The 24,670-nt window shown below is 43.8% G+C and overlaps 1 protein-coding gene across 5 annotated transcripts in view; it reads left to right on the top strand.

The window, feature by feature from the left end:
- Positions 1 to 1,607: 1,607 nt before the first annotated feature.
- Positions 1,608 to 24,670, top strand: part of ARHGEF26 (Rho guanine nucleotide exchange factor 26) — a 70,772-nt gene continuing 47,709 nt past the window's right edge. The window contains exons 1-5 of one of the 5 annotated variants that reach the window (XM_035134047.2): positions 1,608 to 1,633; positions 4,830 to 5,943; positions 9,784 to 9,823; positions 15,279 to 15,424; positions 22,118 to 22,174. In XM_035134047.2, coding sequence (XP_034989938.1) covers positions 4,879 to 5,943; positions 9,784 to 9,823; positions 15,279 to 15,424; positions 22,118 to 22,174 — 1,308 coding nt within the window. In that variant the 5' untranslated portion in view covers positions 1,608 to 1,633; positions 4,830 to 4,878. Of the gene's footprint in view, positions 1,634 to 1,937; positions 2,150 to 2,760; positions 3,366 to 4,829; positions 5,944 to 9,783; positions 9,824 to 15,278; positions 15,425 to 22,117; positions 22,175 to 24,670 lie in introns of those variants that run through there. The other 4 variants (XM_035134050.2, XM_035134046.2, XM_035134044.2 and 1 more) reach the window with 4 other exon arrangements.

Here is a 24,670-nt window from a genome sequence, read left to right as displayed (position 1 = left end):
GGTAGATTCCTAAAGGTTCCCCATGAAGAAATGAAGTCTTTGGTCTGAAACAGGTTCTCTACCCCTGCTCTACAGAGTTGCAACTGCAGGCACTGCCTCAGGAACAGGATCTTGCCTCTGCACTGTTAAGATAGATGAAATATCCTCTAAGAATCTGGTGCCTTTAACAGACAGAGGCAGGACTCTTAGGAATTTATCATATGAAATTCAGTGAGTGAGAGAAACATCACCTGCTGGATTTCTGGCTAGCAAAAGTCCTGGGAAACAGAGAGTTGACAAATCTGCCTGTCCTCTAATGACTGCAACTGGCAATGGGGAGATGCTGAGACATGAGTAGGGAGTCTTTTGCGGAGTATGTGAGAAGCAGAAGGCTTGATCATTGTGTTTATTACCTAAGAAGATGTTTTTCTCCTCCTTGAAGTCACACTGTGTACCAAATCCTTGTGAAATTGCGACATCCCTCAAACCACAGGCTTCCATGCTTATGTGATTTATAAAAATTGCCAACAACGCTCCTCTTTATTTCCTCTGGTATTATGACCAAATAGTTCTATCCTTTATGCAGTGTTTGTCTTAAGCTTATTTTTGGATGCAGAAATGACAGCAATAAAGAGTTGGAAGGGACCCTGAGGATCATCTAATCCAACCCCCTGCAATGCAAGGAATATGCAGCTGTCCCAAACGGGGATTGAACCTGCAACCTTGGTGTTACAGAATTGAAGGTGGAGATCATCAATTAGATCAGGCATCCCCAAACTTCGGCCCTCCAGACATTTTGGACTACAATTCCCATCTTCCCTGACTACTGGTCCTGTTAGCTAGGGATCATGGGAGTTGTAGGCCAAAACATCTGGAGGGCCGCAGTTTGGGGATGCCTGAATTAGATCTCTCTCTCTCTCTCTCTCTCTCTCTCTCTCTCTCTCTCTCTCTCTCTCTCTCTCTCTCTCTGTGTGTGTGTGTGTGTATGCATGTATGGTATGTGCTGTATGTACTGGTATGTACTATACATGTGTTTGAGTGTTGTGTTTGTGGGGGATTGGTAGCCATAGCTGCCAAGTTTTTCCTTTTCTTGCGAGGAAGCCTATTCAGCATAAGGGAAAATCCCTGTAAAAAAGGGATAACTTGGCAGCTATGTTGGTAGCCCACAGGCCATATCCATCACTGACATGTAGCCACTTGGAAATTGAAGCCCCCAAAGGGAATTTTGTCCTGGGCCACTTGCAAGCAGCCAAGGCATTCCAATGGCATGGGGGGGGGGATTCCTTCTAATCCCCCTTCCCTACAAACACTACACATTGAGGCCAATGGTTGGTTTGGTGTACAAAGCTTATTATTGCCTTTCCCCCCTTTCAATTCCAGGTGCTAGTTGTTCCTCTTAAAGCAGGGGTGGGTAGTCAATCGAGGCACACCAGATGTGGCTGAACTACAACTCCCATCAGCCCCAGCCAATAGTCGGGGGTGAAGTTCAGCAAATATCCGGAAGGCCAAAGGTTGACCTACTCACCGACACCCCCCTTATCTTAAAGGAATCACGCCATGCAGGTATCTGGCTAAGCACGAACACAGTTCAGTTAGTGCCCCGCAAGCAAGATCGAGAGACACAGGTTCCTTAATCATGACTTAATTCTAAAAGGTGAGGCTCTTTGGGAAAGGGTCAAGCGACTTGTGGACCCGAAAGCCCCCATCCTCCCATTTCCGCGCGCTCTATCCGGATGCTCCGGCGGGGAAGGGGGCTGTTCACATGCCCTCGGCGGCCCTTCCCGCGCCTCTGCTCCGACGCCAGGGCTCAGCCTCAGCCTTTTGCATGCAAACCCAAGCGGCTGCTGCCGGGACCTTGGCAACGGCCGCGGCGCCATCTGGCCGTGCGCCCGCGGGGAGGCAGCCTCGCCTTTCGCCGCTCGGGGAGGCGGCGCTAAGGGCAGCGGAGTGGGGCCGAAGGTACCGCGGCGCTGGGCGCACGGAGCGGCAAGGAGGAGGAGGGACGGGGACTGGGGCGGGCAAGCAGGTCAAGTTCCCGCCGGGCGGTGCGCTCTGGCTCCGCGTCGGGACTCCCTCGCCGCCTCAGTCCTGGGAGAAGGAGGCACGGCGCGGAGGGAGCTTCTTTTTTTGCAGGTGGGGCGACCTCGCCTCGCGCGCGCGCTGAAATGAGGTGAGCGACTGCGCTTAGTTTGGGTGGGGTGTGTGTGTGTGGGGGGGCTCTTGGCGGGAAAGCGCCGCGGGGACCCTGCGCTTGGTTGGGACCTCCGTGGCGCAGGCAGGGAGTCCCGCGCTCTCCTCTCTCGTACCTGTGAAAAACAAGAAAAAAGTTTTGCCGACAGCAGCGGCTCTTAGTCGAGTTCCCAATTCCGCGCCGCCGCCGCCACCACCTCGGTGGGGAGGTCGCAGGAGCCGGGCGGGGAAGAAAGCCCGCGAGAATGCTAATGGAAGGGGGCGGTGGGAACGGGGCCAGGGGCTCTGCATGGAAGCAGAGGAGAAAGGCGTGGGAATTCCAGCAGAGCCCGGGAGGTGAAAGTGCGGCGGCCTTTCTTTTTAAAAAAGGTGTGATCTCTTTCATCTCGGAAGTCTTCAAAAAAGATAACCGCGCGAGGAAGCCCACATGTCACTAGCCGGTGACAATCCAGTTCAGGGGACTTAAGTGGCTCATAGCTCCCTCCTCGCCTCCGGTGGCGGGTAGTTTGTAGAGGGTTCACTTTTGAGGAGGACAACTCCGTGCATGGAAACAAGCCTCGCAGCATTTAATGGGCTTTCTTTCCTCTTCCATATATGCACTCGGAGGAAAGAAAGCGCTGTGGTCTAAACCACAGAGCCTAGGGCTTGCCGATCGGAAGGTCGGCGGTTCGAATCCCCACAACGGGGTGAGCTCGTGTTGCTAGATGAGCGCCGCAACCCCAGAGTCGTTCGGGACTGGACTTAACTGTCAGGGGTCCTTTCCCTTTCCCTTTTACTAGCTTATTTCCAAGCAAACATGCACTCAGGATTTCTTCCCGAGGCTCAGTGTGGGGACTTGCTTCTTAGGAAACGTGCTGCATGGGGACTGTGCTGCTTAGTCTGCAGAAGGATAGGAACAATCTATATACAGTATATATATTTAACAAACCCAGCACATTAATTTTGGTGTGAGTTTTCGAAGGCAAGTACTTGCTTTGTCAAATGCATCAGTAGGAATTGGCTTGCAGAAGTCCCTCCTGTATTCAGTGTGCTAGATGTCACTGCACTTCCTTGTTTTCTTATCAGGTTGGAGATCAGGCTTTTGACCTGAACTTGAGGCAGGAACTAAGGAACTGTGCCACTCCGTTTTCATTTGTACCTTCTGCTGCTTGGCTATAGGATCCTCATTTGCAGTGTCTGGGAAGCCTTTTAAAGAGGTAGTTTCTGATGTTCATGGTGGTCTGCTGCTCTCTTATTTTTATTTTTATTTTTAAAAAAACATTTTAAGTGTGTCTTTGGACCCCAGCCCTAGTTTTTAAGTAGCTCCACCCTCCCTTTTCCCCAGTCATCAATTCATGACCTGGATTTGCCTCTAGTTGCTGGGCTATTTTCACATGTGTTAAATGGGGTGATGGTTAGGAATGCTGAGTGATGGCATAGTTTTGCTTGTTTCACCATGTGCCCAGGCCCTGGTTTGTTTGTTTTTTCCTTGTGCGGACTTCCTCCTTCTACCTTACCCCAAGATGTACCTATGGGCCATAGGTGCATGTTGAAAAAAGTGAAACGGAGGGCATGCCTACTGTAATCTCACTCTGCCTTCAGAACTTCATAAAATACCATTCAGAGTGTTTTAATTGCAGGAAATATTATTTGGAGGGCTTTGCTTGTAGGAAAGATGGAGAATTCTTTATCTGTATGATTGATGAAAACTTGACATGGCACATCAACAGAAGTTGGTCCAACAAAAACAATAACTTTACCTGTTTTATTTCTCTTTCTAAAACCACTGTGGCAGCAACCACCTATACTAAATTATTTTTTGCAAGCGTTCTAGTTCTGTACAGTGGAACCTCGGTTTATGAACACCTCGGTTTATGAATTTTCGGTTTATGAACGCCGCGGACCCATCTGGAACGGATTAATTCATTTTCCATTACTTTCAATGGGAAAGTTCGCTTCAGTTTATGAACGCTTCAGTTTATGAACAGACTTCCGGAACCAATTACACCCATGCTTCAGTTTATGAACGCTTCAGTTTAAGTACTCCGCGGACCCATCTGGAACGGATTAATCCACTTTCCATTACTTTCAATGGCAAAGTTCGCTTCAGTTTATGAACGCTTCAGTTTAAGTACCCCGCGGACCGTCTGGAACAGATTAATCCACTTTCCATTACTTTCAATGGGAAAGTTCGCTTCAGTTTATGAACGCTTCAGTTTATGAACAGACTTCCGGAACCAATTGTGTTCATAAACCGAGGTACCACTGTAATTGAATAGTTCCTCTGCTTTGTTGTTTAACAGCTAATGTACATGTAGGATAAGAAACTCCCTACTCTGCAGGTTTTTAAAATTAAGCTGGACCTTGTACTTTGCTTTAAATGCTTCCAGCTCTTTAACTTTCACCACATTGCCAGCCAATTGGTGCCTGGGTTGCTCAAACAAACCATGGTTAAGGAAGGGTGCTAGGTTCAGACATAATGCCATGCCATAGTTAAAACAAACCAATATTTCTAAGCCAACAGCAAACCATTGCTTCCGATTGTGGTTTGTTGGTAGTAAACAAATCACATATAAGCTGCTAGGTAGGGTTCATACCTAATCGTAATAGTTTTGTGTTATGTGTGAATCAGGCTACTGAATGATTGAAGTTTTACTTGCTTCTGTTTTCTTGTTAAAAAGGGCCGCCTGCATTCCTCTCCCGATGTTGGGTTGACCGTAGCCCTTGGTTATGGATGGTCCAAATGAAGTGGACTTTTCCAACAACAACATTGCACCATTGTGGAGGAGGAGGTCAGCCCACCAGACCCATTTGCACACAAAGAACAAACCCAGGCCTCAGTCTTATCAGAGCTCCAGTGGGGTTCTCTTCACAGATTTCCCAGTGGAAGACAAGGATACGTTTACTTTAACTCAGCCTGATGAAACTATAATTACTTCTCTGGACAGCAGATCCATTCAAAGGAGCCCTTTGCTTTTCAGCTGCGGCCTTGGTTCTGTGCCAAATGGAACGGTTCGGTTTCCGGAGCATAAGGCTCTCTCCCCTAGGCTTTCTGACCAGTCACCCCAAGTCCTGAAAATGGTTTCAAATAATTCTATAAATTTTACAGCCAGTGGTCCTATAAATTCAGCAAGCAGCAAGCTAGCTCACCCAGGGAGGATTTCCAATCGAGCAGCACTTTGTCCAGAGAAGGAACAAATTGTTTTCTCATCAAGCCTTGGATTGTCGCCTACGGAAATCGTGCATTCGCCAAATAACAACACAACCACCGCCTCAGCGTTGCAACCTAGCCAGCTTCCTAAAAGCTCAGAAAAGGCATCTGTTTGCCTGTCTGCTCCCTTGGAACAGCAGCATCTGCCTCTCCAAAGACTGCCGTCAAATCAGAATGAGCTGGCAGAAACGCCGCCCGTGGTTCTGAGTACGCACAGTCCTGTCGCGTTGAAAGTGGGGAAGCAGCAGATCATCCCTAAGAGTTTGGCTACTGAAATAAAAGTAACCAACAAAGCTAATAGCCAGAATGTGGAACCAAGCAGGAGGGCTCTCAAGGTCCGTAGCATGGTGGAGACCCTTGGGTTGCCTTTGGTAGCTGGTGGAGGCGAAGAAGCAGAAGCGGATGTGGACAGCCCAGGGATGCTGAAACGTAGTTTGAGGTCTACTTCCTATCGGCGGGCTGTTGTGAGTGGCATTGACTTTGACAGCAGTGCCAGCTTTAAGACAAAAAACAGGATGTCCCAGCCAGTTCTGAAGGCGGTTGTGGAAGATAAGGAGAAATTCTCTAGCTTAGGAAGAATAAAGGTAAGGAAATCGATGAAACTTGCCTTGTTAATGAGTTGCAATGATATATAGGTTTTAAAAATGAAAAAAATGTGTTTTATTTATATGCAAAATTTGCATCCCTGCTCACCCTTCAAGCAGTTCAAAGTAGTGTGTTAACTTCATACCAACCCTGTGATATAGGTGAGAGATAGTGACTTGCTCATGGTAAATTCAGTGGCAATCCATTCTTTAATCTGCATTTATGTTTAGTGTGTTCAACACACCATCAAGCATGAAGGGAAGATGCAAGTCCGCAGACAGAAATTATGGGTTGTATCCAACTAAGTTCTATTTGGAAATTAATGGACCTAGGTCGGTCATTGGTTTCAAAGGGTCTACTCTGAATAAAAGTAATGTTGGATGCAACCTCATGTTTCCACAGGAAACAGACATACTTCAGGTGTAGAGCATCTGTGAAGGTCCTGTGTTCTATCAATGGAACTTCTGGGTAGGGCTGGGAAAGGCTCCAGTTTGTCTGAAAGCAGCTTCCAGTCTTTGCCAAAAACACTAAGCAGAGTGGCCCAGTGATCTCACTTTATAAGGCAGCTTAGTGTTAAGTTGGAGCAGGTTGTCAAGTCTGTGTCCCTCTGTGAGCTATATTGGCTCATTGGTATGGTGGCAGGTACAACTCTCTCTGGACAGAATAATTGCCCTCTCCTTCCTACACATGAACAAATGACTCTGATCCATTCTGGAAGCAGAATGGGAGATTAACCCGCTCCATAGAAGGGTTTATTGCAGGGGTTCCCAAACCAAGGCCTGGGGGCCGGATGCGGCCCAATCGCCTTCCAAATCCTGCCTGCGGATGGTCTGGGAATCAGCATGTTTTTACATGAGTAGAATGTGTCCTTTTATTTAAAATGCATCTCTGGGTTATTTGTGGGGCATAGGAATTCATTCATATTTTTTTTCCAAAATACAGTCCGGCCCCCCACAAGGTCTGAGGGACAGTGGACCGGCCCCCTGCTGGAAAAGTTTGCTGACTCCTGGTTTATTGAATTCTAAAGGAAAGTTGGAGGCTTTGTGGCAAGGAGGGGTAGTGCGTTCTCCAGGGTCAGCTCTGTATTGTGATGCGTGTGTTTTGCTGCTGCACGTGTCCAAAAACTTACCAGCTGCCTTCAGTTTATTGGCACCAGCTGGGAAACAAATGGGCACTTCTTTTTCTTCCTGCATAGTCTTCTCCATCCAGCACTTGAATGCCGTGGTTCTCAACTTTGCAGCGATGATAGGAACAGAAAGCAAACAGAACTTAAACATGAATGCCATCTTCTTAGAGTGGGGAAGATTTTTTTGTAACATTTTAATCCTCTTTTGAGCTGTAGTGTAATTGCAGTACCTATTCTGTCAAGCCAAGGAAGTTCTTTGACATAATTTGACCAGGCTTCCTCAACCCCAGCCCTCCAGATGTTTTTGGCCTACAACTCCAATGATCCCTGGCTAGCAGGACCAGTGGTCAGGGATGATGGGAATTGTAGTCTCAAAACATCTGGAGGGCCGAGGTTGAGGAAGCCTATAATATGGCCCTTTGAAATTATTTCTTAAAGGGGCACATTAAGATGTGCTGTTTCATTTGTGAAGTTGGTGGGAAGCCCCTGGCTAAGAAACCCATTGTGAATTATTTTTCATACACGAATCTTGGCTGGCTTTAGTTACTCAACTGAAAACTGGTTGTCACCCAGAACCCCTTCTGCTCCTGGTTTTGTGCTGTGTGTCTGAAATGCAGCAGGCATTGGAGCAGGGGAGAGAGGGGGGCATTTTCCCTCGGTGCTGAAGGAAGGAGGGTGGGTGGAGGCTTGCTGTAGCTCTGACTATTGTACTGCACTGGGTCTTGCTTGGTTGGACTCCTCTATGGAAGTATGATCTTTGTAACTGCACTTCAGTCATACTTCTATGTGAATCAGATGGGTCAAGTACAATGACATACCCAAAAGCCGCTTTCAGGGGCAAGAGAAGCTGGCAAAAAAAAGGTGCAGACACCCTTCTTTCTCCAGTGCATTAGCTTGTGCAGATTGCACAGGCAGCACTGATCTCATTGGCAAGGACTACTTGCAACTGTTGATTGGGGGACATTGCAGGGCATAGATGTGCCCAGATGAACTTACCCTTTAAATCCACCCTGTAGACAAGAATACAGTGGTACCTCTACTTACGAATAACTCTACTTACGAAAGTTTCTACTTACGAACAGAGCTCCGTCCGCCATCTTGGATGCGGTTTAGATAGGATTTTTTCTACTTACGAATTTTTAGATAGGGTTGCTTCTACTTACGAATTTTTTCTCCCAGTGCATTCCTATGGGATTCGACTTACAATTTTTTTCGACTTACAAATGTGTGTTCGGAACGCATTAAATTCGTAAGTAGAGGTACCACTGTACAGAAATAGGACCCAATAGCTACTTCTCATTCATTACTCACCGCTGAATACAGGTTTGTCACCTGTACCCCACTTACCACATCCTTTTGTATGTGAATAAAGGAAATAATTCCATGTGCAGGCAGCATTTCCACAACACTGCTTTTGCACCTAAGCTAAACCATTGAGAAGTCTAATGAGGAAAGTTAGGTTAAACATACTGTATATAAACAGCAGTTATGTATAAGCAGCATTTATAGTAGTCATTTTACTCTAATGTCTTTGCTGAAGTAGAATGCTTAGCCTTCTACAGCCTGATCACACAGTGGGTTTATGTCCCAGGTAAATGTCATAAGATTTCAGGCTTAATTATATTGTGTCTAGATAATGATGCATTAAGATGCTGCTAAATGAATGTTTAAGATGATGCGGAAACCCTTGATTGCCTGAACGTGTCATAATTTTGATGTTTCTAATTTACACCCTACCTTATGGGTCTTGTATACTTTTAATAACAAACATTTGATTAAAATTTCTGCAGGATGCCTTAAGATTGCATAGTGAAGCACTCAAGGGCTAACCATAATTAGGGGTCATGCATCTAAACACACGCCCATGTAGCAGAGTGGACACTTAATTGTTTTGCATTCATGGTGATATACATAGTTGGTTGTTTTTCACTAGTGTACACCTATTTACGGTAAGTGGATTATCTTGTGAAGTGGCCATCAGCAAAACGTCTATAAACCATTGCTCAAGAGCGGCCTTTCTTAGCCTGGTGCCTCCAAACACTTTGGAACGCAGCTCCCATCATCCTTTACCATTCTGGCTGGGGTTGATGGGAATTGCAGTCCAGTGGCATATGCAGGGCAGCAGATTGATGCGAAGGCTGCACTAGAAGAAGCTGTAACTACAGCAAATGGAAGACAACCTTGCCTGTCTTAGACAAATGTCATCAACTTCAAAGACTGTTCCAAACAAATGAAGTCACTTGCATGTTTACTAAATGGAAATATTTCTCGGGTGGTTGTTGTTGTTGTTTTAAATCTGAAGACTTTATTCTATTATGTAATGATAGAAAATTCATTACTAAAATGCATCATGTGATATAATCTGGTATACACGCGAACCTCCTCCTTTTTCAATTTCAATTTAATTTTAAATTAATTTTAGTGAAGGTAGCAAGAACATGTGCACATTTCCCCCTGAAGGGGTCTAATTGAGGGCCACAACTTCCCAAACATCATAGACCTTTTGATATGGCTGACTTCTGACATAACTTGATGATCCATCCTGTAACAGGAAGGGAAGTGGCATATTTAAAGTAAATAATTTGATTTGAACTTATTTTTTATGCAAAGCTCAGTTGAAACTCAGTTTTAGTCTTTTTTTGCTATTTGCTGAACCTTCTTGTTTTCACTGGTTTCCTTTCCCTTTCTCTCCCCTCTTTTAAAATAATCTTAGAAGAAAATGCCAAAAGGACAAGGGACCTTTGATGGAGACGGTAAGAACATTTTTTGGGGGGACAATTTGATGTGAAACCTCAAAAAAAGGATGTATGGAGAAACTGAGCCAAATGAGTTGTGTGTTTTAAGCAAAATTATGTATAACTAAATTGTCTTTAATATGTTTTTTAAGAGGCATTTTTTTTAAAAAAAGGACCTCCAATGAATTCAGCTTGTTGAGGTAGGCCTAAAAGTAAATGGGATTGTATGCACCTGCAGAGTTTTCCCAACATTACCGTATATTGATGTTTTGGAAGGTTGTGATTGTGAAATCACCTTTTGCAAAATATGTGATATCAAAATTTGTGTTTCTCTGCCTCTTGCATTTAGCTATCTGTCTTGTCAGATATTAGTTTGTTGTTGATAGTTCCTGCTTTGTGATTTTGCTGTTTGCTGTTTTTGTTTTAAGTTGGCTAGATAATATGATTTAGGCAGTCTTAGAAACCCGGATAGAAAAACTAGGAGCCAAATGGCTCTTGGGACCTGGGTTGTGGGCGCCAAAACAGAATGTCTAGTCGCCATTGGCAACACTTTTTATCTATTATTTTGATAAGAATGAACTAATATGCAATTCAAATAAGTGACAAATTGTTAATTTCACATTTGTAACAGAAATTGTTAATACATGTTAAATTTGCCGTTTACAATAAAAATATTGGCACCATACTTCAGTTTTCAAAACATTACACTTATTGTTAAACTCCTTAACATATTGTCTATCCTTAACCTATACTTCGAGGCTTCAAAGCACATACATTTCAGTAACCCTTGAGTGTCAGCCAGGCACAAAAAATGGCGCCCAGACTTTTTGAGGTGCTTGCAAATGGAGAATCTTTAGGTGCTAAATGCGCCTGGTGCCCCGCTAATTTTGAACCTTCTATGTAGGTGACTTATAATTGAACAAATAAATATCACAGTTGCTTCTTTATAAATACTGCAAGCCATCAGTCTTGGCTGTAGTAGAATACCTCTGAATTTCCTCCCCCTTATTGCATTCGCCCTAAATTCTATCATGAAGATCTGTTTGCCATCACTATTGCCTCTTGTTCTTCCATACTATTTCGTTGGTCACTTCAGGTGGTATTCATCTAAGTTTTTCTCAGAGCAGATCCATGGAAATTAATGGACCTAACTTAGTCATGGCCATTAATATCAATGGATTTATCCTGAGAAAAACTTAGTTGAATACCATCCTTTGCTTTTGTTTGTGGGCTGGACCTATTCAAAAATTTCAGGCATAGTGATGGTTTACTTTTCAGAACTATTACCTGTGCTATATTTCAATTTGGCTCTGTCACAACTTCAACCAGGCTCTTTTTCCTTATTCAGCTTTCAGTATCAATTTTGATCTAGTTCCTTCTTGCAATGCTTCAGTTCTTATTACAGTACAGTACTTTGAAACAATGCCATGTTCCATTCTATGATGTTAATCAACTGGTAATGCCTTTTGGACTAGTGGACAATGGTTCAGTTGTTTGGCAGAGCCTTTAAGCCAGTGGTGTTCAAACTTTTTTCAAAGAGGGCCAGATTTGATGAAGTGAAGGGCTGTGGGGGCCGACCAAAGTTGTTGATCTTTTAAAAAAGATTTTTACCCCAATGTTGCTTTTTTAGGGTTGAAGTTGTTGAGGTTTTTTTTTTTTTAGGATTTTACCCCAGGAAATAAACTGCCACAGGGGCTGGATTAAACCGAACGGTGGGCCGGATTAGGCCCCCGAAACGGATTTTGGACATGCCTGCTTTAAGCCATTTGCTGTTTCCATCATTATGTATTTATGTATGATACGTATTTTCCCACACTTTATAATCTCTAGGGTGGCTTTCAAGCTAAACTGTAAAGGGCACAACAGCTGGAAATGTGACATAGGAAACTGAAAGAAGTGAGTTTGTGGCCACTGAGAGGGTCAAGTTCAGTTGCTGCCTCCACCCAACAAAGAAATCAAATAAAGGGAGAGCAGTGATAGATGAAGACACACATATCCCCATTTTATGCAAAAATACTCAGAGGTAGCTCCTACAGAGTCCACGGAGGCTTACTCCCAAGTAAATGTGCATAGGATTGCCTTCACACCTGCACCCTCCAGCCAGGGTGGAGGGTGGGATGCAGGCAAAACGCTTTTTCAGTTATGCCAGCCTGGAACTGCTACAATAGTACCATCAAACGACGGCACTCAAACTGGCTCAGAGCTTCCCTGCCACTGAAGCACCCTGTTTTGGGGGCTGGTGGATCTGTTTGTGGGGTGAGGGGCCAGTGCAGTGGCTTAGGGATTTAAGTTGCAGCCTCAATGTAAACTTATTTGTTCTTACTCAGGATATCCATTGTAAAGTTAAAAACAGCAACAAGAAGAAGAACTTGGTTCTCTTTATAATCTGTACCATTCCATTCTCTGGCCATGTCTTGTCTTCAAACTTTAAAACTGTTTCATGTGGCCTCTTCTGAATTTCCCACCGTTGTGGGTCTGTATTATGCCTCAGAACAGAAGGCATCAACATTCCCTCTTGTATTTTATCCTTTAGCTGTTTTGTCGCTTTAATATAGGGGCACCTCAGGCCTTGGGCCCGAACGTGGGCTTCCGAGCCTTGTTCTCGGGCCATGCGACTCTCCTCAGGCCTTTCCCACTTCCTAGGCTACACCTTTCACCAGTCCTGCTCCATGCTCTCCTTGAGTACTGTTGAGTAGCAGGAATGAATTTAGGGTAGTGCTTCCTGCTTGCCTGGATGCAGAGAAGTGGCTGGAGGTAAATGTAGAAACCTCTGGCGTGGTTGGCATGTAGCCTACTATGGAAAAGTAAGAATCGAACTCTCGCTCCACCTACTTGGCTGCTTTCACCACTGGCATGCGGCCCTCAGAAGCTTGCATATGAGGAACTGCGGCCCTAAGCCTGACAGAGGTTCCCCACCTCTGCTTTAATATATGATGGCAGCGAAAGTGTGAAAACCCAGTGCTAAATTCAATCCTTTTGCAGACCAGATGTTTGGAACCAAACCATGGGCTTAGAGAATTTTTTTAAAAAAAATGAAAAGGAGAATTGGCAGTAGTTTAAAGCCCTCTGACTCTTGTTCGCAATGGCAGTAACTTCTGTGTTGCACAGGGTGGAGGCCTTGCTTCTGTGACCAGAATGGTTCATTAGTGGTAAGGGTCTGAAACCACAAGGAAGCGTTTACAATAACATTTTCTTGCTAGTAGTGCTGAGTTCTGCCATATAAGAACTTGTTATTATCTCCTTGAATTTAGGCATAGAGTAAAAATTGTTTTCTCAAAGTTTCCATGTGCAGAAAATTTATTAAACTTTCCTCTGACTGGATACGGCATCCTTTATTAAACTTTCCTCTGACTGGATACGGAAGCCCTGTGGTGTGCCCCACCCCTATGGGTGGCTCGTCCCGCCCTTGCCCCGCCCCTAGGGGTGGCTCGCTCCACCCCTAGGCACGCCGCCCCAGGCGCCCAAGCGGCTTCCTCCGCCGCTGCCTGCAAGCAACCACTTTTCTCCTCCCTTCATGCATGTGTGTGGGCATACAAGTCAGCAAACTGCAGTACACCAGTTCTGCTCAAATTGGGAAACTGGTTAGTGGCTTTCAAACTTCCCTTTCACTTCAATGGAAAAGGCTTGATAATGTGTATAGGCTTCCTTTGCAGCTTATAGAGTTGTCCCTCCGTTGAAATGCATGGAGAAAGTCTTTGGGGAAAGGGGTTCCTTATGCATTTATTGCATAATCATTTGGGATGCTGGATAAAAGGCTGAGAGGTCTTCCAACATTAAGGGCAGTGGAATGCTTTCTTTATTGTTGTTTATTGAATTTATATCCAGCCCTTCCTTCTGAAGGGAAGCATAGATTCCAGGGACGCGGGTGGTGCTGTGGGTTAAACCACTGAGCCTAGGGCTTGCCGATCAGAAGGTCGGCAGTTCGAATCCCCGTGACGGGGTGAGCTCCCGTTGCTTGGTCCCAGCTCCTGCCCACCTACCGTAGCAGTTCGAAAGCATGTCAAAGTGCAAGTAGATAAATAGGTGTCGCTACAGCGGGATGGTAAACAGCGTTTCCGTGTGCTGCTCTGGTTCGCCAGAAGCGGCTTTGTCATGCTGGCCACATGACCTGGAAACTATACGCCGGCTTCCTTGGCCAATAATGCGAGATGAGTGCCGCAACCCCAGAGTCAGTCACAACTGGACCTAATGGTCAGGGGTCCCTTTACCTTTATAGATTCGAGGCACGGTGCTCTTGCAACCTCCCCTCCTAAATATGTTGTGTGTTAACCTTATCTCCTTGACTCCTAACAAAATAACGGAACAAGTTTTAAATATTTTGAAAACAGAACTCAAAAGCTGCTTTGAACTTGCAGTCAGAATGAATAAATGAAATAATAGATGAAACTAGATTAAGTTAATATATTCAATACAGTGGTATCTCTAGTTATGAACCTAATTCGTTCCGGAGGTCCGTTTTTAACCTGAAACCGTTCTTAACTAGAGGTGTGCTTTCGCTAATGGGGCCTCTTGCTGCCTCTTGCTGCCGCTGTGCCGCTGCACACGATTTCCGTTCTCATCCTGGGGCAAAGTTCTCAACTTGAGGTAACTCTTCCAGGTTAGCGGAGTTTGTAACCTGAAGCGTTGGTAACTCGAGGTCCCACTGTAATATATACTGGTGCCAGAATTCGGCTTTTGCGGTTTCAGTAGTTGGTATTTCTGGTAGAGAATTTTAGGTGCTTAGGCCTTAAAACTGCTAGTTTTCATTTACAGTAACACTTTCCATTTGATTATGCAGCTAGTGGCTTGCAGCAAGTTACTATAAGATTAATAAATGATTGGACCGTTAACTTTCTTTATTAGGTTACTCTATTATCTGCATTTAAAATAAAATCAAGGAAAGCTGTATTTAATAACCTGTGTAAATTATGCAGCTCAAGCAAATGCACATCAGGTTGCTTAACATGCATGTTGTTGTTTTTTATTTGGTGTTTCCACTATCATCTGTGGGGCAGGGGGAGAATAAATGTGTGGCATCAAAGTTGTTTCCTGGGAATTTCCTTAAGATGTTATCACACTCTGCATGCACATGTTTCAGGCCCACCTTTACAATCCTGAGGACTAGAGTTCTTACTTAAAACAAAATCCCTGCTTTTTAATTGTGTGCTTACTTGGAAATACCCAGAGCCTAGTTTATTAACTTCCTGTAGTTAAATCAGGTGTCTTTCACCCTAACATTTCGTACTCTAGTAAGCGCAAGCTTTCAAATAAGTGTTTCCAGTTTTTCCTTAACAAAGAACACAGGCTATTAATGAATTCGGGTGGAAGGCGTCTTTTTGGTGGTACAGTGATCTATTGTTACTTTAATATGTACTATGCTCTCCCATTGTCCTGAACAAGCCTCTATCTTTGTCCGCAGGGTTTGAGAGGCATATTCATAATAATGTTACTTAGAACCTCTCCTTAAATCGATTTCTTTTTCGTGCTGTTGTAGAAAATGCTGTGTTGTATCAGAACTACAAAGAAAAGGCTCTGGATATAGATTCTGATGAAGAGGTAGAATTGAAAGAACAGAAGTCAGATGAAAAAATAGTTATTCAGTACAAACCTCTGAGATCAACGTGGAGTCAGTTGTCTGCGGTAAGTGTCATAATGTTAAATAGCCCGAAGCCAAACTGGAATGCAGCAGTGCTTATAAGCGAGTCTCTTTTATCTCCCAGTGTCCTTTTCAACCCAACGTTTTATAGCTTTTCGTTTGACCTCAGAACTACTTCCTGAAGTGAAGTGTTTATGGGTATGTAGCTAATACCCAATGGTTGTAATTGGTAAAGGGGTACAGCTGCTAGACTTGCATTCCTAATTTTGTTTGCCTTGTGTTTTTCTTTTTTAATGCAAGCAAGCCACAAGTCGCCAACTGTGTTAGGACTTCAGGATCCCTCTACTTTGGTATTTAAATTGCAGGGAAGGGGGCAACCCTTAGAGCCATGTTCAGTGAAATAGCCATATGGAGAGAATTAATGAAAATAAGTATCTTGAAAATGGAGAGGATAAGCAAAGAGGCTTGTTTATTCTAATGTCGTTCTGCGGGAAATTTAAGTCTCACAACACGCCAGTACAGACAAACACTGGCTCTCTGCAAATCATAGTTTGTAATACACATATGTACCAGAGTGGAGCCATAGCAATAGCCTCAAAGCAGCAGCGTCGCTGTGTAAGGATGGGGTGGTTGGGGCTACATGGGCCGTGAGCTTTTTGCCACCTTGCCCCTCTGGTAAGCTGCAGTGCTGCTAGGAGAATATTTTTGCAGCTCCACCCCACCAGGTGAGTCACTTTCTTATCTTCTCTGTCTGCTGGAGAAGGAGGAGGAGAGAAGAGAAGAGAAGAGGGTGTTCGTGCCCAAGGCTGCTTGTTGGCATAGTACCAAGCAACATTTTAGTACTGTGGTTGGTACTTTCATGTGGCTGCTCATCAGACCATTCCATGTGGATTGGGATTCTGTAATGGGAAGCAACCATGTTATATCACCTGAGGTATTGGCAGGCTCAACATTACTACCGGTAGAGCAGCGTGGGAACTGACCGTGCTGAAGCAACAGCCATGCCACTTAAGGTAGAAGTCGCCAGCTTTCTTGGAGTGAAAATTTGCGTGCTAGAGAAAACGTTGTGGGCACCATTCTACCCCCCACCATCCCAACCAAACACACACCACAATCTGTTCCACTGTCTAAGGCTTCTTTCAAGCCTAATTTCAGAGGAGTGGAGGGGACCCTGCAGGTGCGGAGGAAGACCTCGGTTGACACATGTGCAGTTGCCACGTGTGTGAACCCAGTATTGAGATAATGGCATTGGAATTGCACCTATGATAGGCTAGAGATATTCGTTTCCCTGCAGTTTCACAGATAAGGAAACGGTTAAGCAGAAGAAAACTGCAAGAGGTCACAGTTCTTTTTTCTTGTTTGTGTACTGTAGTCAGCTATGGTTACAAGTGCAATTTAATTAAACACTCAAGAGGTTTGTGGTTGGCTTCTTATATATGATTTTAAAACTTTGCAACAGTTTTTAGCAGTAAGCTAAAATAAAATAAAATAAAATAAGTGAATGCAAGGAAAGAACAGGTTTATGACTTCACTCCCTGTGAAGAATTGTCCTCAGTTTACTAAAGTTTTTAAAATGGTGGCAAATGGCTATATTTAGTGTGTCTTATTTGAATTATTTGATAGAGTAGAATTTCAAGGAAGGAATCGGACAGGGATAAATTACATGAATCCTTGGGAACCCATTCAGTGATGCTTGGGGGGTTCATTTTATATCATGTTTCACAGTCAGACCTACACAGTGCATAATACAGGAAGCCACATGACAGCCCACAAGTCATGTTTTGTGGACTAAAAGGTGCCTGGCAGTCTCTCCCATCCTCTGCACGCCATTCTTACAGTTTTAAGGCAAGGACTAAAGCCAGAAGATTTGCTGAAATCTTAGTTTGGCACTATACACAGCTGGTGGAGTGCATTTTAGTTTGCTGGGTCATAAATTCTGCAATAGATGTAGTTGCTTGGAGCAAGATCATAAGGCTGAGATAGAAAGGAAAGCTTCAACTCTGCATTGCACTGTGCATTGACAATTAATACAAAGTGCGTGATTTTGTGTGATCAGCTGATGAGCAGAAAACCCCCATGCGTTAGGGCAACTTCTCTTGTGAAATGACATGTTAATGTTGTGAATGAATGGAGAAAGCAAACTGTTACTCATCTGTTCATAATAAAATCTGGCCTTGGTCAGACCACACCTGGAGAACTGTGTCCAGTTCTGGGCACCACAATTTAAGAAGGATATTGACAAGCTGGAATGTGTTCAGTGGAGGGCAAGCGAGATGAGCAGGGGTTTGGAAATCAAGCCTTATGAGGAATGGTTGATGAGGGAGTTTGATAAGTTTAGCCTGGAGAATAGGAGATGGAGAGGAGATATGATAGGGGTGTCACATGGAAGATGGAGTAAACTTGTTTTCTCCTGCTCTGGAGGGTAGGACCTGAACCAATGGATTCAAGTTACTAGAAAGGAAATTCTGATGAAACATCAGCAATAACTTTTTGATGGTAAGAGCTATTCGACAGTGGAACAGACTCCCTTGGGAGGTGGCAGACTCTGCTTCATTGGAGGGTTTCAAGGAGAGGTTGGATGGCCACCTGTTGTGGATGCTTCAGTTGAGATTCCTGCATTGCAAGGGGTTGGACTAGATGATCCTTAAGGCCCCTTCCAACTCAAAATTCTACGATTCTATGAAAATGTTGTGATGAAAACATTGGGTCCATTCGTTTCCGTGGGTCTACTCTGAATAAAATTAGCGGGAAACAACCAATGATATGCAAATCATTCGTGTGCATGTGTGAAATGTAAATATAAATAAATATTTTTTTTTATTGGGATCCTAAGAACAAATGGACTTCTGCTTCTGGAAAAGATTTTTCTAGTCCGTTCTCTACTGCAGTAGCATAATTAACACACCTCCCTCCCAAAAATCAAGGGGCTTAATAGGAACAAGATGTGCAGCATGAGGCCTGTGTATGGAGGAGGGAAATCTATTGAAATTAGGACCTCACCTTAGTCATGAGCAGACATGTCTTCATTTAAAATATTTTAGTGCTGCCTTTAAGTGTGTGGTATGTGTGTGTGTGTGTGTGTGTGCGCGCGCTCCCAGTTAAAATACAATGTGGTACAGCTACAAAAATAAAGGCACCAAAGCCTGTGTAAATACAGTGCACATGTCTAGCACTCTAGAGGTGTGGTGCCGCTACAGAAAATGGACATTTCCCTTGGGCTCCCTGATCTTAATTGATCTCACATAAGGATCTCAAAAATATCAGAACCAATCTTGAAGTATGGATAGGGTTGTATGGGTGGAGGCTGACCACTTAGACTCGAACCTCTTTGCATGTTTTACCACTGTGCTGCAGTTTTCATGCAGTATGTTTAATCTAGCTGTTTGCTTCTCTCTACTTCTCTCAACCTAATTGACTTGATGGAAAAAGCAGCATTGGATGGGAACAGAAAGTCTTTTGAAAACAATTCCGAGGCCTCTGAGACATGATACAGTTAAAGCATTCCCTCCCCACCCCCCCTTTTAAAGCCTTCTTTGTTTACAGTTCTGTGGCTATAACTGGAGAACTAATAAATGCTACTATGCGCCATCCACAGTATGCAATAAATGGAGGGTAACTTGTGTATGAGAGAGATTACATGAGATGTAAGTCTATATGGGAAGTGAAGGGGAAATTATATTGGAATGTTTTTAAATGATGCTGAACGTTAATAGCTTCATTCGACCAGTTGAGCTAGAGAGAACTGTGTGTGATACTTACACTGGAAATGTGGAAGTGAAAATACACTCCACAGTATTAAGTTGAAAGGAACCAACTGGGCTGGATTATAAACAGAACTAAAATGTGTACTGCATTCCTGTAAATGGACTGTAATTCTATACTGAATTTCCTAGGAGCACCAGTGGACTCAGTGGAACTTAATTTTGAGTAAACGTGTGTTGTAATATCACTGGCAAACTCAGTTCTTTTCATAAAAAATAACCGTGTAAGCTCCCACTCATTTTCAGTGGATTGTATTCAACTAACACTCAGAGTCTGTGGGTTATGTCCCAAGGCACCGTGTGCATGGGTGAAATTGTATATAATTGAAACCCACTGAAAAAGCTGGCAAATACCCCGGCTCCGTTCCGCCCTTTGAGTGATGTTTCAGTGACATCCTTCTGACATTTCCAGGTGACTTCAGGATTTGGTGTGATGCACGTATACACAGTCACGCACATATTGAACACGTGCCTGTAGAGTTGTTGAAATTAATGTACCTAGGTTACTCATGATCATTTATTCTATTGGATTGGCTCTGAGTAGAAGTTAGCTGAATACCCGGTACTTTTAAACTTGCATTTCCAAGTTTCTTTCTATGCTGCCTTTTGGCCCAAGAGCCCCCCCCCCCAGGCTAGGAATGGGTCACTTGGTGGAGTCAGAGGTACAGCAATAGCTTCCTGGCAGCAATGGTCCTGCTGCTTACCAGAAAGGATGAGGCTGCAACAAGGTCAGGGCTGTGCAGGTGCAAAGCCACAAACTCCTGGTTGGTTCTGCCTGGGAGCTTACGCTGCCCCTTTTGTACATTTTAATTTGGAGGATGGTCAAGCAGCAGGGTCATTGAGGTAGATAGCGGTGCTGCTTGAGGTGTTCAGGTCTCCAGTTGCAGTGGTACCTCAGTTTAAGAACAGCCCTGTTTACGAACTCCGCAGAACTGGAAGTAGTTTGCGAACTTTACCTCGATCTAAGAACGGAAGCCGAATGGTGGAAGGGAGGCCTCATTAGGGAAAGTGCGCCTCTGTTTAAGAACGGACTTCCGGAATGGATTAAGTTCATAAACCGAGGTACCACTGTATTAAAGATTTAAAGGTCAAGAAAAACACTGTTGTCCTTCTGAACTTGGAATCTTTTGGATGGGTCCATATCTTAACATCTGTTGAAACCTCCGCTTCCTCCTGACTCAACAAAAAGTCATGCAGGTGTTAGTGGACCGCAACTCCCATGATCCCTGGAAATTGGCCATGCTGGCTTGGGCTGATGGAAGTTGGACATGTCCCCCATCTCTCAGGTGTTGCTTTTTATTCATAGATCTGAAAATACCTTTTTTAAAAAAAGTTCTATTGTATGTTTTGATGTACACATGGATACTTGTTGTGCATGCTTGTGAGTGTCTCTGGCCAGGCTTGCACACAGGAAACAAGCCCCAACTGGAAGGAAACCAGCTGGAGAGTGGGGTGTGTGCAAATCACTATCACACATCACTGCTCAGATAAAACTGTTTGAAGAAAATCACAACTATACAGATATTTCCTTCAATGGCTGTAAAATGGGCATGCTTTCACCAATAATCTAGGTAAACCTACTGTGAAGTGCTGCTTCTATATACAGTGGTACCTTGCAAGACGAATGCCTTGTGCAATGAAAAACTCGCAAGACGAAAGCATTTTGCAATGTTTTTGGTGACTCGCAAGACGAAGTTTTTTCCCTGTTTTTTTTTTTTTGCCGCAGCAAACCGCGCTTCGCAAGACAAAATTATCACAAGACGAAGCAACTTGCGGAATGAATTAATTTCGTCTTGCGAGGCACCACTGTATGTATAAAAGCGTAGGACTACACAAACAAAGTAGACATTTGCACCAGACAATGATTTGTTAAATCTAAAACTTTCATTTTGTAAGCACAGTTTAATGTCTCAAATTGTTGATTAATTAACCTGACATTTTGAACATGTGCCTGTACTTTCAGGCCAAACTTGTATTTTGAGATTGTTTTGGAACTACAGGTACTTATTCAGTTTTTCATCCTGGATAGAAAAGCAAAAGGTTCACTGGCTGAATACCTCCGTTGGCACACAGCTAAGCACAGTGTTAATGCCAAAATGTTCTAAAGTAAAGCAAATATTCTCCCATTTTATCGCAGGATGTAATAGGGGGAAAAGGAGGGACATTCTGGACCGTATTTTGGAGGCAAGCACTAACTTCTTTCTCTTCTTTCTACTCATATTTTTACATGAGTAGAATGTGTCCTTTTATTTAAAATGTGTGCAGGAATATTTCCACTCTTGAGTGCTGCAGCTACCTTCATAAATTCTTTATTCTTAATATTGAAACAGACCGTTTCCTGTTTGTTTTGTTTGATTTCATTTTCTTTTACATCTTTCCTTCATTGAAGGAGCCTTCATAAGACAGTAGGTCATAAAGCTCTATACCGAAGAATGAGAAGTTACTGAAATGAACCTATTTAACTTTATCTTTGAATGATGCTGACTGATAGTATAGGGGTGTTGTCTTCTACAGTGGTTATGCTCCTACTTTTGCAGGACGGGGTTCAGAGAATAGCATTTGGAAGACTTTTCCTCAGCCTCATGGTGACTGTGCTGTGGGATCGTGCAAGGTTAAATTCTATTTTGCATGCAGTTTAACCACTGAGTGCTATTATCATGGCATTGTGTTTTGTCAGCAATATGCTGATGACACTTAGTTGTATGTCTCCATTGAATTGGGTGGTGCTGTTCAGGTGCTGAACCAGGGCCTGGAGTTGGTCTAGGTGGGTGCCAATAAGCTGAGTCTAAAACCTGACAAGGTTCTATGGCTTGGTGGTTCCTATGTCTGGGAAATGGGCTCATGCCTTGTTTTAAATGGGGTCCATCCAAATGAAATTTCGGCCCAACCAAATGAAAATTTCAGTCAATGAAAAACAATAGAGGAGAAACATGTGTATTGCAAAAATATATGTAAATGGTTAATCATTTATTTCAGGTGAAGAAGAATGGGCTATACCAGACCATCAGCCAAGAAGAAAGGAAAAGGCAAGAGGTACCTTCATTATTATAGCCACAGTTTATTCATTACTTCATAAGCTTGCCCTCCTTTCATGCTTGCTTTCTGGAGGAAAACTTTTTAAAAATGTTGTTGTACGCTTTTCTGTTTTTTTTCCCTTTTCTGTTCCATTTCTGTGAACTAGATTATAGTAGAAATCGTAACTTTTGATACAGACTACCTGGGGTTTTGCAGCTTGCATAGAATGTAAGTGGGTGATATATCTATAAATGCAATAAATAATAATAATAGTATGCAAATGTTGTGAATATCTGAAATAAGCAGTCTCTTCAGTTCTCTGTCTGTTCAGTTCTCTAGTTGCTTTCTGAGCTATGCTTGTGAAAGGAAGAGCTCCTTCCATTTGCAGGAGTGGTGCCCCAGCATACGTTGCTGCCCGTAGAAAAAAATTGGGGAGATGATTTTCACACTGTCCCAGATGACCCTTCAACCCTCCTGTGCAAAATTCTGTGGGCTGCAGGGGATTAGGGGGAAATCATCACCCCTATTCCCACGAACGGGAATGTTCTGTGTGCAGAATTCCACACATAGGACCTCTTCATCCTACCCTATGTCTTCAAAGCAGAACAGGATGAATGACTCTTAAAAGCTTCCTGTTTTCTCCTCCTCATCAGTCCATTAGAGGCTACTGCTGTACCCCTTGATAAATGTGGATAATCTCCTCTAGTTGTTAGCAGTTTGATCTGTCACCTGAAAAGGGCTGAACCTCAGATCAGCACTTCCTGTTCAGGGAAAGATCACAAGCAAGGACCTGAAGAGCCTTCTGAAAATTAAGTCCAGTCTACGTGTGTACTGGGAAGTAAGTAAATAAATCTGCTTTTGGTTGCACCGTCAACACTTGCTAGGCAACAGCCAGAGGATAGGGCAGTTCTCTTCAGTTATACCTGAAGGAGCGTCTCCACACCCATCATTCAGTCCGGACACTGAGGCCCAGCGCCAAGGGCCTTCTGGCGGTTCCCTCACTGTGAGAAGTGAGGTTACAGGGAACCAGGCAGAGGGCTTTCTCGGTAGTGGCGCCCGCCCTGTGGAACGCCCTCCCATCAGATGTCAAGGAAATTAACAACTATCTGACTTTTAGAAGACATCTGAAGGCAGCCCTGTTTAGGGTAGTTTTTAATGTTTGAAGTTTTATTCTGTTTTAATGTTCTGTTGGGAGTCACCCAGAGTGGTTGGGGAAACCCATCCAGATGGGTGGGGTATAAATAATAAATTATTATGATTATGATTATTCGCTACAGATCAGGGTAAAAGAAGCTCACAGACATACTTGTAGGGACCCAGGGGCCTGTAGAATGTGTAGTAGGATTTTTAAAAAACGGGCAGGAAAATCAACTTGAGATTCAGAGGGCTTGGAAGACTTTCTGATGAATGGTGGTTATGAGCAATTTGGCAGCTGAAGGAAACTGGGACAGATGTGGGCCTGGAAACCTTTCCTCTTTGCGGTCATGGGACTTGCTGTTGTCAGTTCCAAATACAATGTGGTAACAAGCAACTGCATTGGTAGTTTACCTCTCGTGCCTTCAGGGCTCAGAGCAGCAAAGAAAATCACGGTTTCTGTCCAGTCCATTTCCATTGTTAAGGTAGCATCTCATGCCAACATTAGCTGCCCTTTCATGCTCATCTGGGAAGTGCCGGTCCTCCACTGCCAGCTGCACTCTGCCTCCAAAGCTAGCCTGTCGTGCTACATCTGCCATCGCTACACCTGCAGTCCACTGGTTTTAACCCTCCCTGTCCTGGTTTGTATCTTGTGCTGTTCCCTTAGCCACTTAGCCTACATTATTCTGAGGGCAAGAGGACTATTCCTCCCATTGGCAAGAAGAGATGCTGGGATGAACGCTGCCCCCCTTGAGCCCCCCCCCCCCCCGAGGACAGAATGTGCCAGTGAGAAATGAACCCATTCTGTCTCCATAAATCAGGAAAGTTGAATTTCCCAAAGAGGGGGAAAAGGATACATTGGTGATAGTCAGGACTTTGGTGCCATTTCACTTAGGTGAGTGGTTTGTTTAAGCTGCAGGCATAGTTAAATAAATGTCTTTTTAAAAGCAGTAGTTACAGGTAGGTAGCCGTGTTGGTCTGGCGTAGTCGAAACAAAAAATAAAAAAATTCCTTCCAGTAGCACCTTAGAGACCAACTATGTTTGTCATAGGTATGAGCTTTTGTGTGCATTCACACTTCTTCAGATAATATTTTTAAAAGCAGTTATTAAAGGGGGCAGAGGCGGAAGTTATTAAGTGAGGTGTTTGGCTTTTTTTAAATAAAAAATTACACACATAATGGGTTGTGTTGGGTGATGTGTGTTGTTGCAGTTTATTAATGCAACATGCTAAATAATGTACAAAGCCAAGGAGAAATAAATAGGCTGAACTAAAGAGGATGGAGATGGAATACATATCTATCTACCCCATTAAACCATTATCACGTTCTATCCTTGAATGCATCTGCTTCTCCAGCAGGGCCACATACAAAGCATTTGTA

This window comes from Zootoca vivipara, chromosome 5 (assembly GCF_963506605.1).
Source record: "Zootoca vivipara chromosome 5, rZooViv1.1, whole genome shotgun sequence".
In the NCBI taxonomy this organism is placed as follows: Eukaryota; Metazoa; Chordata; class Lepidosauria; order Squamata; family Lacertidae; genus Zootoca; species Zootoca vivipara.
Note: the sequence above shows the minus strand (reverse complement) of the source record. Positions and strands in the feature narration are given on the sequence as shown.